General features: G+C 44.1%; 1 protein-coding gene across 1 annotated transcript in view; it reads left to right on the forward strand.

Moving 5' to 3' along the window:
• The window catches only part of itga5 (integrin, alpha 5 (fibronectin receptor, alpha polypeptide)), a 51,702-nt gene that overhangs the window by 14,311 nt on the left and 19,209 nt on the right, over nt 1-18,182 (forward strand). The window contains exons 3-16 of the mRNA XM_015967079.3: nt 9,881-9,981; nt 12,206-12,329; nt 12,458-12,519; nt 12,616-12,661; nt 12,753-12,878; nt 13,733-13,777; nt 13,926-13,969; nt 14,151-14,207; nt 15,077-15,129; nt 15,234-15,442; nt 15,570-15,761; nt 15,899-15,944; nt 16,686-16,799; nt 18,056-18,111. Coding sequence (XP_015822565.3) covers nt 9,881-9,981; nt 12,206-12,329; nt 12,458-12,519; nt 12,616-12,661; nt 12,753-12,878; nt 13,733-13,777; nt 13,926-13,969; nt 14,151-14,207; nt 15,077-15,129; nt 15,234-15,442; nt 15,570-15,761; nt 15,899-15,944; nt 16,686-16,799; nt 18,056-18,111 — 1,275 coding nt within the window. The remainder of the gene's footprint in view (nt 1-9,880; nt 9,982-12,205; nt 12,330-12,457; nt 12,520-12,615; nt 12,662-12,752; nt 12,879-13,732; nt 13,778-13,925; nt 13,970-14,150; nt 14,208-15,076; nt 15,130-15,233; nt 15,443-15,569; nt 15,762-15,898; nt 15,945-16,685; nt 16,800-18,055; nt 18,112-18,182) is intronic.

Here is an 18,182-nt window from a genome sequence, read left to right on the forward strand (position 1 = left end):
GACATCGGCAGATGTTGCTAAAACAACCGGCATTTGTAAAAACCAATCAATTCATTTTAAACTGTCATGATTTAAAGTTAAAGTCCCATAGTCATCAACGTACACTGGTGAAATTCATCTCCGCATTTGACCCATCCCCATGGGGAGTGAGCTGACAAAAACATGTTTTGGAGAAAAAAAAGAAAAAGACTTGCAGCACAACCAGTGTGTTTGTTTCTGACCACAACCAAAGTCTGGAAGAAGCCTCTGGGATGAGAGGCTAAATGTCTCCAACAAATCCAGAAACGTCCAGCTGTTTTCAGCTAAAGCTCTCATGATGATCATGTCCAGGATGACTGAGAACTACACCTCCATGCTGCAGCAGCATTCAGTTAGAACAGGAAGTGAAACAAATGTAGCTGCTGTCAGGGGCGGCGTTAGGCCCGGCTACTTGGGCTGAAGCCCCGAATCTTTAATGAAAAGCCCCGGATCTCAAACGCGGAAGTAACATGCAGTACCAAAGTCCAACAGAGAGGGAGCAGCTGGCAGTAGTTTGTATACAGCCTGCACTGAAGAAGAAGCCCTTCAGCAGCCGGCTTCTTCTGCACTCTCTGCCTGAAACGCATGAGTGAAGATGGACATAAGGACGCTTTTTAGACCAAAAGTACAACGACAGAACCCCACCTTTGATGAGACTGGTGTTGACTCAGGTTTGTGAGTCTTATTTGAAAATATTTGTTGTGCTGCTGGTTTGCCTAAAGTTAGCTTACTATCAGGTACAGTTGTTGGAGAAAGAAAGGGAATATTTACTATCATCTCACACTAAACACTAACAGGGACAATACTCTGCCCTGAATATGCTTAATATGTAGCTTCAGATTAAAAATTATGTGGTACAAGACAAATATATATGTTGACTAGTGCGTGTCACGTGTGTGTGCGTGCGTGCGTGCGTGCGTGCGTGTGTTAAGCCCCGGATCTTCTTCAGTCGTTAATCCGCCCCTGGCTGCTGTCAGTAACAATCTAACATATTTTAAACATTAAAACTCTCAACAGAAATAGTTCAGAAAGGAAATTAAAATGTTCACAACTTTGTGTGTGATTTTATTATTATTATTATTATTATCATTATTATTATTATTATTATTATTATCATTATTATTATCATTATTATTATTATTATTATTATTATTATTATTATTATTATTATTATCATCATCATCATCATTATTATTATTATTATTATTATTATTATCATTATTATTATTATTATTATTATCATTATTATTATTATTATTATTATTATTATTATCATTATTATTATTATTATCATTATTATTATTATTATTATTATTATTATTATTATTATTATTATTATTATTATCATTATTATTATTATTATTATTATTATTATTATTATTGATTGTGGCAGAAGCTGGTGTGGTCCACCACAGAGAAAGCTGCTCTAGCACGATGACTTTAATTATTCTACAGGTTATTGTTCAGCCTCCTGACGCTCTCTCTCACACACACACACACACACACACACACACACACACACACACACACACACACACACACACACACACACACACACACACACACACACACACACACACACACACACACACACACACACACACACACACACAAGTGTTGGTGAGTGACTGCGTCTGACTGCTGGCGCTCCGTGTGTGTTTTTATCTCTGCAGTGAGACAAACTCACCTCACACCGTCCAGAGTTTGTTCTTTAAAGCTTTAAAGCTTACATTACGGAGTAAAAGTTCAGCAGATGCGTTTGTTTATATTTGGCCGCTGGGGGGGGGGGCTCGGTGCTGCACACAGACAGCTGGTGTGATCAGCTCTGAAAAGGTGATGATCGAAATTTACAGATCACTTTTATTTTTCATGGAGCTCGGCCGCGGATTCCTCTTCCGGTCAGCATTCTTGGAATCGAAACTAGGGATCGAAATAAAAATCTTTGAACGATTCCGGGAAAAACTAACAGTTGGTCCCGGTTCCAATCGTTGCTCGATGCCCAACCCTAGATCAGCTCATGCCACACACCTGCTTCCTCTGCTATAAAACACCCAGCCTGCTCTCCAACCAGTGCCGGATTATTGAACGCCACAGCTAGTAAATTCTCCAGCCTTCCATCCATCGTCTGTCTCACATATCTCGACCTGGGTCTGTCTCCCGGATTCTTGCCTCGCCCCTGCTTTGGACCCCTGCCTCGTTCCCACCACGCTATTGGATTTCCCAGATTATCGACAATGGATCTGTCCCCTCGCTTCGAGCTCTCGCCTGCCTCCTCGGATCTCTCGCCGTCATCTCTGGTCCTGACCCACGCTTCCACCTGACCACGTCTCAGCCGTCTCCCTGATTCTGACCCACGCTTCCGCCTCACTACAACCCAGCCATCCCTCTCTGCAGTGTTGGTGACAAACTCCTGAATTGTTTTAATAAACATTTTAAACGTCTTACTGTGCTCAGTGTCCTCACGGGTCCTACATCCAAGCTCAGGTCATCACACGGATGTAATGTTTAGAGTCAGACTTTTCTCTTCCCTCTTCCGTGGATCAGGTGTCGCTGTTCCTCTTGACTGAACTGGTGTCTTCATTTGCCCCCTTAAGTAAAACGGTCCATTTTTAACTACTTGCTTCCTTTCGTCAGGACTGAAAAGGATAATGGGGTGTTGAATGGATTTTTTTTTTTCAGGAAAACTGCTTCCTTCCTCCAGGTCATGTTTGTGCTGTCTTGCTTGGAAGACTACCTGGAGATAAGCAACCAATAAACAAACAGACCCAACAAAGAAATATCCTGTTTGTATGATAGAGGGAGCTGGCGGTCATGACAAAAGGGTTTAGTCGAGTCAGTTTAGGTAAAGTTGTTTAGCACAGCTCAGGGAAGTCCACGAGGATCTGTAATGAATGGATTCATGTTTCACTGTGTTGACAGAGGCCCGTCAGACTGTTTTGGCGCAGGAGAAGAGAAGGAGACCAACTCAAATAACACAAATCAAACTCATAGAGGAGCTGCTGCTTCACATGTGGTGATAATTTAAAGCCTACATTAATTTTCCACACAGCAGAACGGGGAGAAAACTCTTCTGGGTGTTTTGTAGGCCTGTTAAAGCAGCTTTTTTTTTATTAGACACTACTGCTTTGCTCCAGTTCGAATAGTTTTTTTTGTTGTAACATTAAAAATGTGCTGTGCATCCACCAACGTTGGCTGAAGACCACAGCGAAGTGATGTCATGCATAAGCTGTGGGGCCTTGCAGTCAAGGTTGGTCCCCAGGGCTCTCAGAGTGTCCTTCGTATTTTTGAAAGACTTTGAAGGAGGCGATCGGAGCGCTGGAGCCAGCTCTGACATCTGGATCACAGTCGAACTGTCATACAGCACTCGGTACACGGATAGCTGCATGAAGATGTGGCTATGACAAACAGCTGTTACACCAACGACATCTGCTGCTGCTGCTGTAGTCCTTTCCCTGCCAGGACTGGCTGTTAAACACCGCAGCAATAGCGAGGGTCTTATTTCACTTTTTTTACACAATCAATTTTAGATAAAACCGTAATATATTTCTGCAGGGTTTCTTGTGTAGTTGAACCAAAACGAGGTCAGAGGTCTCCTTGCTTGGTGGTGCGTTTGAGCTCTGACCCGCAGGACACAGACCCTCTTAATTAGCCTAACTAATTGGGTCAAAGTGACTCGAAGCCCCCCACCCGTCCACTTCCGCTTCCCCTCTGATAAGAGGACTCGAGAGGAGGAGACTGGGAGAAACCAGAGCCCCTGTCACTTTGCTCTGTCCACCTTTCCTCTGCTACTCCCACCATTTTGTCATCAACTTAAATGACACAGAAAAATGCACATACTCATGATGAGAGACTCTAATGGCCGTTCACCCAGAGAGTGAGACCCCAGACACAGTCCAGATCCCCCATGTCCTGCTCTGGACCTGGGGGAGGCTGGAACTGGCACCGCATCACGTCAGCACTAACCAGACAGGATGGGGCGACTCTGCCCAGATGACCGGCTGTAATCTCCACTGTGAATCTCCTCTATTATCATCTCATGAGTCCTTCCGCCTGCCTTCAGACAACAAGCAGAAGCTGTTGTGACCCATTATGGTGACACAGCACCACACTGACATGTGAGAACTTACTGACCTCTCCAACTCTGACACGTGCTGTCTCTCTTTGTTCAGTCACTCATTCATTAAGCCCTTCTGCTGACAGAGTGAAGATGTTTTCTGCTTGTTTGCAAATAGTCTCATGAATGACTGGGTGGATTTTAATAAAACTCTCAGGTCTAGTCCACACGTAGCCGGGGTTTTTAAAAACGAATATCCGCCCCTCCTAAAACTTGCATCCACACCACCTCGTGTAAAAAAAAAACTGTCCACACGTACCCGGATAAATACGTTGTTAAGGACATGCCAGACCTGTAGGCGGCAGTACTTCCCCCGTTCTTAACCTCGTCCTTCGTCTGTGGTCTTCCGCAAGGAGCAGTAATTCCACTTGCAAAAACAAACAAGCAGAAAGCGCTTGGACAATTGATAAAGCGAGCGCAGCTCTGAGGGCATCCATGCTGTCGGCTAGTGTAAACACAGGTCGCACACGTGATGTCAGCATTTTTCTGTCGCGGAAAGTGACGTTGCGGACCTTAAAACTCCGGTTTTGTCTGTCCACACGCAGACACCCAAAACGGAGAAAACGCAGATCTTCACTTTGGCCGGAGTTTTTAAAAAGATCAGTTTTCGTGTGGATGACAGGCCAAAACGTAGAAAAATATCTACGTTTTGGCAGATCCCTGGCTACGTGTGGACAGGGCCTAAGGCCTAGTCCACATGTAGACAGGTTTTTTTTTAAAAAAATGAATATTCGCCCCTCCAAAAACTTGCATCCACACCACCTCGTGTAAAAAAAAAACTGTCCACACGTACCCGGATAAATACGTTGTTAAGGACATGCCAGACCTGTAGGCGGCAGTACTTCCCCCGTTCTTAACCTCGTCCTTCGTCTGTGGTCTTCCGCAAGGAGCAGTAATTCCACTTGCAAAAACAAACAAGCAGAAAGCGCTTGGACAATTGATAAAGCGAGCGCAGCTCTGAGGGCATCCATGCTGTCGGCTAGTGTAAACACAGGTCGCACACGTGATGTCAGCATTTTTCTGTCGCGGAAAGTGACGTTGCGGACCTTAAAACTCCGGTTTTGTCTGTCCACACGCAGACACCCAAAACGGAGAAAACGCAGATCTTCACTTTGGCCGGAGTTTTTAAAAAGATCAGTTTTCGTGTGGATGACAGGCCAAAACGTAGAAAAATATCTACGTTTTGGCAGATCCCTGGCTACGTGTGGACAGGGCCTAAGGCCTAGTCCACATGTAGACAGGTTTTTTTTTAAAAAAATGAATATTCGCCCCTCCAAAAACTTGCATCCACACCACCTCGTTTAAAAAAAAAACCTCTGTCCACACGTACCCGGATAAATACGTTGTTCAGGACATGCCAGACCTGTAGGCGGCAGTACTTCCCCCGTTCTTAACCTCGTCCTTCGTCTGTGGTCTTCCGCAAGGAGCAGTAATTCCGCTTGCAAAAACAAACAAGCAGAAAGCGCTTGGACAATTGATAAAGCGAGCGCAGCTCTGAGGGCATCCATGATGTCGGCTAGTGTAAACACGGGTCGCACACGTGATGTCAGCATTTTTCTGTCGCGGAAAGTGACGTTGCGGACCTTAAAACTCCGGTTTTGTCTGTCCACACGCAGACACCCAAAACGGAGAAAACGCAGATCTTCACTTTGGCCGGAGTTTTTAAAAAGATCCGTTTTCGTGTGAAAAAACTCCGTTTTCGTGTGGACGACAGGCCAAAACGTAGAAAAATATCTACGTTTTGGCAGATCCCCGGCTACGTGTGGACAGGGCCTCAGAGTTCTTACTGGAGGATCAACTGGTTAACTTATGTTGTGGATCCAATTCAGTATGGCTGCCTTAACGTCTGATAGTCTTGCAGATATTCATCTGTGATTTGGTGCATTAGTAGCTGAATCATTCACATAGAGCTAATACACCATGCAAACATAATGAACTGATTTCACATGAATCACAAGAATATGCAGTGTGATGTTTTTGTATTTTAATTGCTTGCCTTTCAGCACTTCTGGAGAAGTATGCTCCTTCCAGATCCCTTTGCTCTGTCGAGAAACATTTGCTGGCGGTATCTAGGTCCCAGCATAAATGTCAAGGGGATCGAGCTTTTACAGAAATAGACCCTGCTCATATCAGCCCATCCACTTGACTTGGGAATCCAAAGAGGTTCAGATGAAGGCAACTGAACTTCTTCGGTTCCCTTGTGAGTTAAAGAGCAAGTCACCCCCAAATCTACTTTTTTTGCTGATAAACTAAATAAACGAGTGTCTAATCGTGCTGCAGACACGTGTCGTCAATAATTTGGCACTTCAGTGCATCTTAGTTAAAATTTTAATATTCTGCCTAAAACTGGCAGTGTTGTGCCGTTTGTCAGGTAAAAACTCTGCACTGTATTTGAATTTAAATCTGCCACCGCTATTGGCTAAGAGGTATGCTATGATGTAAACTGGTGCATTATGATGTCACAATGCTGTCGTGAGCCTGTATGTGTGTGTATTTGTTAGCGGCTCCGCCCTCTCGGTCTGCCAGGCGACATCATTTGTTGCATTTTTCAAACATGAAGTGGGAGTGGAGTTAGACTCTGGTAGGGGGTGACTTGCTCTTTAAGCAGGATTTTAAGTATGTGTCATTCTCTTGGATGCCTGATCTTCCTGTTAAGGTTGCTGTCCGATTGTGACGGGCCTTCATGTTTCAAATCCCCACTGTTGCACTGCTCCTTTATCCTTTATTGTCTCTATCTGCTTGTATCTTATCGTGTTCAGCATCATGGGCCGCCTTAACGAGTGACGGGAAGTTGCTTTATTAATAAACGAACGAATGAATGAACATCCACCACAGTGTTGGAGGTGTAAACAGGATACAGCATTGTTTTGAGATACATTCTGAAGGGTTATTTGAAAGTTTAGACATAAACAAAGAAGCATTATAGTAACTTTATTATGACATTTTCACATACTATTTATATTATTAAGATCATTTAATTAACCCTTCATCCTTATTTAGTCCTAAGGCTTTTCAGTTGTTTTACATCAATATCCAGTCATGTGAATTCAAACTGTCTAGTTTTATAAACTTATTTTAACTATAAACACAATAAACCTTCAAGGCTATAAAATGTTGATTTTCCGCTATATTTAATCAAAGTTTAGCTGGAAGACTAGACGAGGAGTCTGCAGACTTAGCTCTGGTTCTATTCTTTGGCAGGATTTTGATATGGATGGAGGTGCTGCAGTGGTGCACCAACAACAGCTCCAGCTGCCATCGTTTCTCAACACAAGATGATCTCAGTTAAAAACTCTGACAAGAAAGGCAGTGGGTGATATGCATTCCTTTAAGGAATTTAATTACACAAGACATCTTTTACTGCTTTTGACCGGCAAAGGGACACGTCAAACTGACCCCTCTTCTGCACTCTAACACGCTGGCATCTGTCCAAGCTCAACACGAATTACGACCCGCACTTGTATAGCGCCTTTCGGGGTCAGAGGACTCCAAAACGCTTTACATTCACACGCTGGTGGTGATGAGCCACAGTTGCCCTGAGGCGCACTGACAGAGGCGAGGTTTTTAAAGTATGGAGACAAATTTGCATGCAGCTCAAACAGATTGGTAAGAATAACAAGCTTTTAAAAAGTTTTTTTGATGTTCTGGCCATGGTATTGACTTTGTGAAGATGTGGATGACTGAAAGTGACCCAAAACTCAACGGAGCACTTGTCTGTGTCACGTAGAGTGGAGGAGGATTGGACCCAAAATGCAGATATCAGAACGACTCAAGGCAGGAGTGGTTTCAGAAAAAAAAAATCCTTTTATTATAGGAGGATAAGTAAAAATCCAAAGGAGAAAAACCAGTCTAATCTCAAAAAAACCACTGACAAAAAACAAAACAAAAGCCCACCCATGAGCACGAACCTGGGGAAACTCGCTGACACATACAATGGACCAACAAACATTCTTCTTCTTCTTCTTCTTCTTCTTCTTCTTCGAGTTTTAATGGCGGGTGGCATCTAACTGCTAGGTGCATTTCCGCCACCTACTGTGCTGGAGTGTGAGTCGGAGTAAGAGCGAGAAAAAAATAAAACTAAAACTAAATTCTATTCAACAGACCACAGTGCTTTAGATACCCAACAACCAACTTATAATTCCTTTCTTCACCATTTAACAAATTCCTTACAGTCATCACTCCACCTCCAATGTCTCTTAATTTCTCCCTGAGTTGCCCTCTTCTTCCCTCATATTTCATGCAGTCACACAAAATGACCAACAAATACTGAGACACAGACAGGGTTATATACACGGGGCTGGGTGATTAGGAGATGAGGACCAGGTGCGTGGGGAATCGGGCACAGGTGAAACTACTGAACTGAGGAAAGAAGCAAAAATAAGCAGGGGAGAAAACCGCATCTAAATCCTGTCAACCAAAGCTATTAAAATAACCTAAAACTAAACTTAAACGCTGTAGAACATAGGGAAATCTAAAAATAAGTAAACGAAAGATCTAGGTGGGGAAGGGAAACACACAGACACACACACACACACACACACACACACACACACACACACACACACACACGCGCGCACACACACACACACGCACGCACGCACACACACACGCACGCACGCACACACACACGCACGCACGCACACACACACACACACTAAAGGCGACTAAGGAACTGAACTTATAAACCTATAGAGAACCACAGTGGAGAGACTAGGAGAACATGAGGGAAACTGGAGGGAGATGGGCACAAAAAAGGGCTGTGGACTACAAGGACATAGGACACTAGGGGACACCTGAGCGGAACCTGGAGGGTGCTGGGGACCACAGGGACACAGAACCTGAGGGGACACCAGGAGGGAGAACAGGAGGGGGGCTGGGGACCAAAAGGACACAGAACACGACAGTCTGGTTATGTATAAATGTTGGTCTCTCTGCTTAACGTTGCCACAGCACCCTGTACTCAAAAGAGAATCAAGGCCACAAGGACAAGGAGACTTGGGTGAGATGGTGTAAGAAAAACAAATGGGAAAATTGAGATGGTGTTGAGAAAGCGAAAGGCAGAATGAAGAGTGTGCTCTACAGAGATGGATGGAAAGTTGCTGTGAGGAAGCAGTGCCAGAGTGGCTGTTTTCCTTGGACCCCTGATGCAAAGCTGATTCCATAAAAAATAAAATGAAAAATACACAAAGTAAACTTTCACCCTCAGTTCCAGCCTCACTAGAAGAAAGCATCGGAGACAGACAGGCGTGGGTAGACGCTCATCATCCATCAGTCCTGCAGGAATCAGCTGTAGGACCTTCTATAGATGCCTGATCACCTCCTTATGTCTGTTTACACTTCATTCCTTACTGTTGCACAGATGTAACATCTGTCTTACAATAAAGTTGTGTTTAAACCCGACTCCCTAGACCATCTGTCACGTCACCTGCTGCTGTCCAGTGGGAGATCTGTCTGAACGACCAGGTGGCCAAACAGAGCCGAGGGTCAGCGGGGTCAAGCTTAACTAGTCTAATCCAGACCAAACCAAGCTAAGACCACTTCTCCTGAACAGCGAAGGGGTGGCGTTTGTTTCAGACTCTCTCCCAGATAATCCTTGCATGAAAAATAGTGAAGCTGAGACTTGAGCCAATTACACAAAGTCAGAGAGGAAGGGGAAGGTATAATAAGGATTCTTGAGGTCCAGCTGAAGGAATGCTTTTTTAAATAAGTCGGTTATAATTCCCCATCTTTTTGTTTGTGTTTTCTCAGGAGATCGGAGCGTTATGCTGAATGACGTGTTACACCAGGTTGACTTCAAGTCCCATCAATGGTTTGGTGCAACTGTGCGTTCACATGGTGACACAATTCTGGTAAGCCGATACCTCGGAGGGATGTTTCTTTTAATGTCTTTTTCTTATTTGCTTTCCCAGCCCAGTAGTGTGCCAAAGTATGTCCAAATGTGTATGAATCCATTTCCCCTGAAATAAAGAGAAATAAAAACAACATGGATGTGTGTTGCTCAAAGTACACACATTCAACCTCTAGTGCTCAAACAAAAGCAGCAGATTTGAGCGACTGCATGGAGATGAAGGTGTGGAGGACTGTCTCAAGTTCAGAGCGGGACAGAGTGGGACTCAGCTTAGCAACGTTCCCGAGATGGAAGAAGGAAGAGCGAACAAGAGAACTGACATGAGAATCCAGGGTGTGATCTGGGTCAAAGGTCACACCAAGATTCCTGATGGAGGGTTTGGTGTGGGAAGCAAGCTGACCAAGAGAGTCTCTGACTTTGGGAACCAGCTTGTCTGGGGCACAGATGAGGATCTCAGTCTTATCTTCATTCAGCTGAAGAAAGCTCCCACCATCCAGGTTTTAACTCATTCACTGCCAGCCGTTTCCTGATCAGAAAAGCTCTTCGCTGCCAGCGTTTTTCAGCATTTCCACAGTTTTTTTTAAGAGTCACAGAACGTTGCGCTCTATGATGATGTCAACACCAAAACTACCAAAACAAAGAGGAGACTCACCTTTTACATCAGGAAGAATCTGCGCTTTTTGAGCGTTATTCGTTCTTTCATAAGCCGTAGTTGAAATGTGATCGGCAGAAGCTTTTCCGGGTTGCGCCTCGCTTTTTTTTTACAGCAGCGGCCCAAAACGATCTCCTAACACATGGATTTTCTACTTCCTGATCATGTGACGTGTGACGTACACAGATGATGATCGGCTTTAGAGCTGAGATGTTTGTTCTTTTGGGGCGGGGGCTCGTCCGACACCCACACAGTAAAAAAAAAATGCAAATGATGACTTTAGTTGTCACTGGCAGTGAACGGTTGGATTTAAAATGACGACTTTTATCGTTGTTGGGGGTTCATGAGTTAATAGAGTGTAAGCAGGTGTGTCACTTCTGCAGCTTAGACATCTCATGGGGCTTTAAGGAAGAAGAAGAAGAAGAAGAAGAAGAAGAAGAAGAAGAAGAAGAAGAAGAAGAAGAAGAAAATATTTCTATAGTGCCTTTCAAGATAAAAATCACGAGGCGCTTCACAAAAACAAAAACAAAAATAAAAATATAAAAAAGCATTTAGAAAATGTCAAAAAATTTATTTAAAATGAGCAAAAATAGGCAAGTGGGATTTAAAAGAAAAAATGTTAAGGAAGAGAGAGAGTGAACAGGAAAGAGGGATATCAGTGGATCCTGAGGAAGGTGGAATAGGTGGGGAGAGCAGAATAAAGAGAGAGTGGTGAAGAAGGTCATACAAAAGCCAGCTTGAACAAGTGAGTCTTCAGCTGCTTTTTAAAGGAGACCACTGAGTCCACTGATCTCAGGCTCAGGGGGAGAGAGGTCCAGAGTCTGGGGGCCACAGCAGCAAATGATCTGTCACCTTTGGTCTTTAGCCTGGTGCGTTGCACAGGACCTGCAAAGGAGATGTACAGTTGGATGTCATCTGCATAAAGATGGTAGGAGATTAATTTAAAAGAGCTCAGGGTGTGCTGAAGGATGCTGGTATTCTAGCAGACGTATAAAGATATTCACCCAGTAGGTGTCCCAGGCTGAACAGGAAGTGCTGGGGCTAGTTGCTATTAATGTTTGGGCTAAAATACCTGCAGAGTTCTGCATACACTTCACTGTAACATCAACATTAATGCAACGCTTATAATAGTAATTGCTGTGTTATAAAATTATTTGTATTAAAATATCTTCAATATGGTAAATATCCATTTTTGTTTTGGCCCTGCAAACTAGCTGTTATCTTGTCAATCAAGTCCAAGCTAATCTCTATTTCTTCAAAGTGAGGCCCTTTAATGAGCTATTGACAAACTGATGAGAAATCAGAATCAGAATCTTTCTACATTAATCTCACTTCAGAAGATTAGAGAAACACTTTAAATGATGTGTTACAGTTATGTGTGAAAAAACAAGCTAATCATCGAAATCTGTTTCCTAAAAATAATCTTCACCTTAAATTTCCATTTTTAATGAAGATCAACGTTTAGCTGCCTGTTTTTGAGTCTCTGACCCGAGTGGAACAGCCTCAGATCTTTTATCTGAACTCAGGAGCAACGTCAGTTCACCCTGATCATCTCCACTGTCTTCAACTTTAGGCTTGTGCCCCTCTTTACTCCTGGAGAACCGAGAAGGACGTGCCCCGTTCTGATGCAACAGGAACCTGCTACCTCTCAGTTAAAAATTTTACCAAATTTGTTGAATATGCTCCCTGTCGGACTGGTAAGTCACCACTAATCAGACTTGACATTCATGCTGTTGTTAGATTCATTTTCATTAAATTCATTTTCATCATGAAACGTCTATTGCCCTTTAAAGACCTATGATGTCACCTCTCTTCTGTGTTTTAGAGATCAGTGATGAAGGGGGACAGGGCTACTGTCAGGGAGGATTCAGTGCAGACTTTACAATGGTAATAACTATGTCCCCCTAAATCAGAACCAGACCTTTTCTGGATAATCTGCTTTGTCTCTGTTCAAGTTATTTATTCACATGTGTAATTTTCCAGGATGGAAAAGTGGTACTTGGTGGGCCCGGCAGCTACTTCTGGCAAGGTATGCCGGGACCAACACCAATTATGGTGGATAATCATCAAAATAAAGCCTAAAATGTTTGTTTAGCTAACGGTTTTCTTTCTATCATTAGGTCAAGTGATCTCTGCTGCTAAGGAAGACATCATCAAAGCTTATTACCCAGGTTATTTCATGCAGGCCGTGGAAGGTCAAATCCAGACCAAACAGGTCCAGGCTGCACATGATGACAGCTACCAAGGTAAGGGAGACTAAAGCCGGGCGTACACTGTGTGACTTTTTCACTCGTAGCACTCAGCTTCAGCTCAAACTGTACGACTTCCTCGCAGAGCAGATCTCACGAGTCATGCGCTCACACTGCACGACCCAGTTCTCGCATGCGACCTGACTGCTCACGCTGTACGTCTGGTAGCAACACGTCGGCCCTAAAAATATGCTAAAAATAGCAGCTTTTACTCAACACGTCAGACTTTTTTGTCTTGTTTTGCCTGTTGTCCTTCGGGAGTGCTGCAGGAGGACACACAGGGATTTATGGGGGTTGGATGAGGAAAACGAAATAAAGAAAGTAAATCTGTGTTTTGTGATCAGTTTAATTTGACATGAACACGACAAACACGCTTTCTTGACAGTCTTTGTGAGTAAAAAAACGTGTAGAAATTTAAACGAACAACGTGTGTTATTAGGTAAATAGCGAGCGAGCGGTGTTGATGCAGGATTGCGCATGCGCCGTGAGCGGTTCTGATACTCTTTGGGTCGCAGCTGCTCGCAGCGCCGCTTCAACAGTGCGATACCCTCACGAGGGACGAGCGAAATATTAAACACGCCAGAAGTCCGTGCGACCTCACGACTGCTGATCGGCAGCTGGTCACGTGGTGTTAATCGCCTCTCGTAACCCCCTGTACACTACACGACCGCTCGGCGCAAAACTCGCCCCGATGTCGTGGATTCTCGCACGACTGGAAAATCGGCTCAAAAAAGTGAAAAAGTCGCACAGTGTACGCCCGGCTTAAAAGCATGCTTTTGTAAAACTGCATTTTTTAAATATTTACTTACTGTGAAATCTCATGTTGATAAGTTATTTTGCATATTTTACAGGTTACTCTGTTGCTGTTGGGGAATTCAGTGGTGATCAGGTCGAAGGTAGGTCAATAAAGCCTCCCATGACACGTCCTGTTTAACCCTGACCTACAGAACCACAGTGTCAGCATTTAACCGGACACTTTAAGACGTCCAATTTTTCTGTTTTAAGCAAAATTTTCTCTTGTTAAATCTCAACATCGTCTTTCAGATTTTGTAGCTGGCGTTCCTAAAGGACTCATGCTTAATGGTTCGGTAAGAATCTTTTTACCAGTCAGCCTCATTTAGACTTTTGTTTCAGTGCTTTTAGGATGGGAGATTAGGCTCATTTGCTTGAGCGTACAGGGGGAAAGAAACAAATCAGTGCAACGAATTCCGTATCAGAGATTGTTCTTTAGCTAAAAGATGCTCACCACATGTGCCTTCTGTGTTGCAGGTGTCCATCTTAAATGGTTCAGACCTGACAACACTGATGAGTTACACTGGAAAGCAGGTTTGTCTGATAGCTTAAGCCTGATTCATGCTTCTCCGGCAGCTCCGCAAGGGACAGACACGCACGGATGGACGGAAGCGTTTTGCTCTCATGCTTCTCCGTCTCCTGGAGAGTGTTGCAAAGCAGTTCCCCGGCAGGACAGCAGAGGGCGTGGCGCTGTTCTGTGGTATCCTGTCATGTATCCGGTTCAAGATCGTGTGTTTATATTGTGTTTTTTGTTTATAAGAGACTTTTTAACACGGACATATTTGTCTCTCATCCTCCTCCACCTCTTCATGCGCTCCCCACCTCTAAACCCACGTTTCCTGTCATTTACGTCCACAAATAAAACGCTTGCTGCGCATCTTTTCACTCCTCCAGTCATGGGGGAATTAAACGTTCATGTTTTTAGAGTTTTTTTTGCGAGGTATTCTGCCGCTAGTTATCCTCGGCTCTCTTTATGTTTTTGAGGGCGCAATGCCGGCGGTGTAGACGACAGCGGCGCCCTGACCAATCACAAGCTTGCGTTGTCCGTCTCGACTGACGGATGTTTAGAATAGAGAGCTCAACTCCGTCCGTCCTTGTGGAGCTCTCCGGCAGGCACGCAAGGACGTTGCGTGTCTCCGCACGGACGCAGACGGAGAAGCATGAATCAGGCTGTAGGCTGCCTGGTTTTACATGATACCTAATTAAAAGGTGACAATATAACCAACACGATTAAATCACATTAAAATGATATAACACTGAATGCTTTCCTGTTTCAGGGTCTAACCCATGAAACATTTATGTTTTCTATAGATCATCTTTTTAAAAACAAACAAATGATTTGTTCAGCTTTGATTCTTGCATAGTTCCACAGGTTTAACTCACAGAAACACGTTTGTTTACAGATGGGGTCATATTTTGGTTATGCGTTGGCGACAACTGACATAAACAGTGATGGGTGAGTGGAAACAACTCCCAATGCAACGAATACCATCATTCTATGTTCCAGTTAAACCATTAAGCGTTTATGTGGGTCTTAAGGACTTTTTTCTGGCTTTGAAGGATGGTTGATCTGTTGGTGGGAGCTCCGATGCTGATGGTCCGAGGCTCTAGTGGTCGTCTGGAGGAGATGGGTCAGGTCTATGTTTTTCTACAGCGTGGACCCTTAAACCTTGAGGAGCTCACACCGTACCTCACAGGCACCCAGGTGTTTGGGAGATTTGGCACTGCCATTGCTCCACTGGGAGATCTGAACCAGGATGGCTTCAACGGTAAGAAAAGAGCAGAACTTTCTTTAGCATCACCAGAAGGCACAATTCCAAAGCTTCATTGGATTTACTGCAAATATAAACAGTGTAAACCTGCTTGTTAATGAGCCACTCTGTACTTTTTTGGAAGACGTGGCTATAAGCTGTCCATTTGGTGGAGATGACCAACAGGGACTGGTCTACATCTATAACGGACACTCGGAAGGTCTACAGGAGAAGCCCTCTCAGGTGATCACAGGCCAGTGGGCTGCTGGGACTTTCCCTGCCAGCTTTGGGTTTGCTCTCAGAGGGGCACAGGACCTGGACATGAATGGATACCCTGGTAAATGAACATGAAATACTACTACTACTACTACTACTACTACTACTACTACTACTACTACTACTACTAATAATAATAATAATAATAATACACGTTTCTCCCTTTTTTTGACTGTTGTGTTCATTTATTTTGATCAGATCTCATTGTCGGAGCATTTGGAGTAAATAAGGCAGTTCTCTACAGGTATGCTGAGTTCATGTTGTCCATCAAACTATAAGTAGCTTCATTAGAGGCCTTTACTTGGAGAAATACAGACGATGTCCTGATGAGCTAAGAGCCAATCCAAGCACACCTACAAGCATCTTAAAACATCTACAGTCTACTAAATTTCACAGCAGTTCATGTAAATGTTTTTTTTATCAACCTTTAAACCTGGGATAGACTGTCCTGGTCATTGAGATCCGTTATCTAGTATGTTTTAGTTGTTTCTCTGCTCCAACACACCTAATTCAGTGGTTGAATCTCCTGTTCACCAGTTTGTCAAGTCCTACAGCAGCCTGTTAATCGCTTACTGAATAAAATCAGGTGTGTTGGACCAGGGAAACAACCAAAACATGCTGGATAGCAGCACCCGAGGACCAGGACTGCCTCTCCCTGCTTTAAACTGTCTTGGTCTTGGCTGTGCCTAGAGTAGCCATCAGCTCAACAGTCCTAAAGAACTCTGTTGCTGTTGAAACAAAGACCTGAGTCATCAGGAGGTGATGGGAGTAAAATAGGAAATATTTATGACTTTACACACGTACACACTACAAAGTGGTCAGAGTATTCCTTTAAAGGAGACAAAAGTCACCACTCCTGGTTACATGCTGTGAGCTGTTTCTTAGCTTTGCTATTCTTCTGTATTGGAGAGCCTTTTAAGGTGGTATCAGCATTTTTCATTTTCCTGTCTCTGATCCTTCCCCCTGCTTGCCTTGCCCCTCATAGATCTCGCCCAATCGTCAGCACCAGCGTGTCTCTGACAGTTTATCCCACCATGATCAACCCCGAGGAGAAAAACTGCATCATCACCAGTGGAAACTCCAGCATTCCCGTTTCCTGGTGAGTGCTTAGATTGTCAAACTCTTTCTGTCCCGTGACTCTTTTTTGACTCCTCACTGCATGAAAAAAAGGGAGCGTCTTCCTTTCCCACACATATATATATACAAACACTTTTATCATGACAGGAAGTTGTGATAAGAACCATCCTTCATCTCAGCTCAGCTTCATCTCTCCGAGGATGGACGTTTTTTTGACCCATTTTTCCGATTGTCCTTGTCTTGCACTCTTTCTGTTGAGTCCTGACCCGCTGAATAGAAGCATTGTTAGCTGTTCTTGGCCTCCTCCAAATGTGCACATTTCAGCTCCAGAAACTGGGAGAGGAAACAGATGACGGTTCCTTGCTGCTCGGCATGGTTGACGCTGCAGTCACGTGTCAGCACCCTCCCACCTCACCCCCCCAACACACACACTTCTCCACATCCTGGTCCATGAAGGAAACTCTTGTATACACATATGTCTTGATTATGCTGCGTTGCCTGGTGATGAGGAGGTTTCGGTCGGGGTGAAAGGAGAGCAGAGGGGATAATGGGAAAGGGGAGGGGAGGTTCTTGCAGTTGCTTTGAATGAGATATTGTTTAGTGGTGGAACACAGCTGGGAAACATCAGGACACGTAGACTCCTGTGAGCTAGTGCACACGGTTGTAGACACATGTTACTCCTCAAAAGAAGGCGTTGTATTTTTGTGTCTCATTCTCTCACTTTTGGCCCCTTTTTGTTTTACTTTTACACAACAAACTCCTATTTTTCCTTTTACATATTCTAGTGTTAGGTCTTTCATCCGTGTAGCAGTAAAAGGGGCTGGGGGGGGGGGGGGGGGTCTCAGAGCTTTCAGACTCGGGCAGCAGCAGCATGTTGTGCAGCTGATGTCATGGGAGAGAGCTACAGGCTAATCCAGACAGCCACTGACTGGTCAGCACTGAAACCTGAGTCTTTGCACAATTTCACCCCTCTTAAAGCTGCTATCCCTGTCTGTGTGTGTGTGTGTGTGTGTGTGTGTACGCGCGGGGGGGGGGGGGGGGGGGGGGGGACAGTTCTTTATCAGCCCAGCTGGTGAGAGTAGTCAGTTATCAGCCCTGTCTCCAAACATCCAGATATTTCTCCCACGATTCGCCACATTCCCAATATTCCCAATCCTTTCTGCATGAAACCGTGTAATAACTTGTCACAATTGACTAGTGGGTGTAAAAGAAGAACTTTTTATTATAAGTGAGGTAAGTCTTTGCCAATAATGAACTTGTTTCTTCTGTCTAAATCAGTGTCAACCTGAGTTTCTGCATATCTGCTGATGGGAAACACCTACCGGCCGATCTTGGTGAGCCAGATCTGCATCTTGTTGCATCTTCATCAGCTGTCAACAAGCCCACTATTGCTTCAGATCATAAC

This window comes from Nothobranchius furzeri, chromosome 15, assembly GCF_043380555.1.
Source record: "Nothobranchius furzeri strain GRZ-AD chromosome 15, NfurGRZ-RIMD1, whole genome shotgun sequence".
Classification (NCBI taxonomy): domain Eukaryota; kingdom Metazoa; phylum Chordata; class Actinopteri; order Cyprinodontiformes; family Nothobranchiidae; genus Nothobranchius; species Nothobranchius furzeri.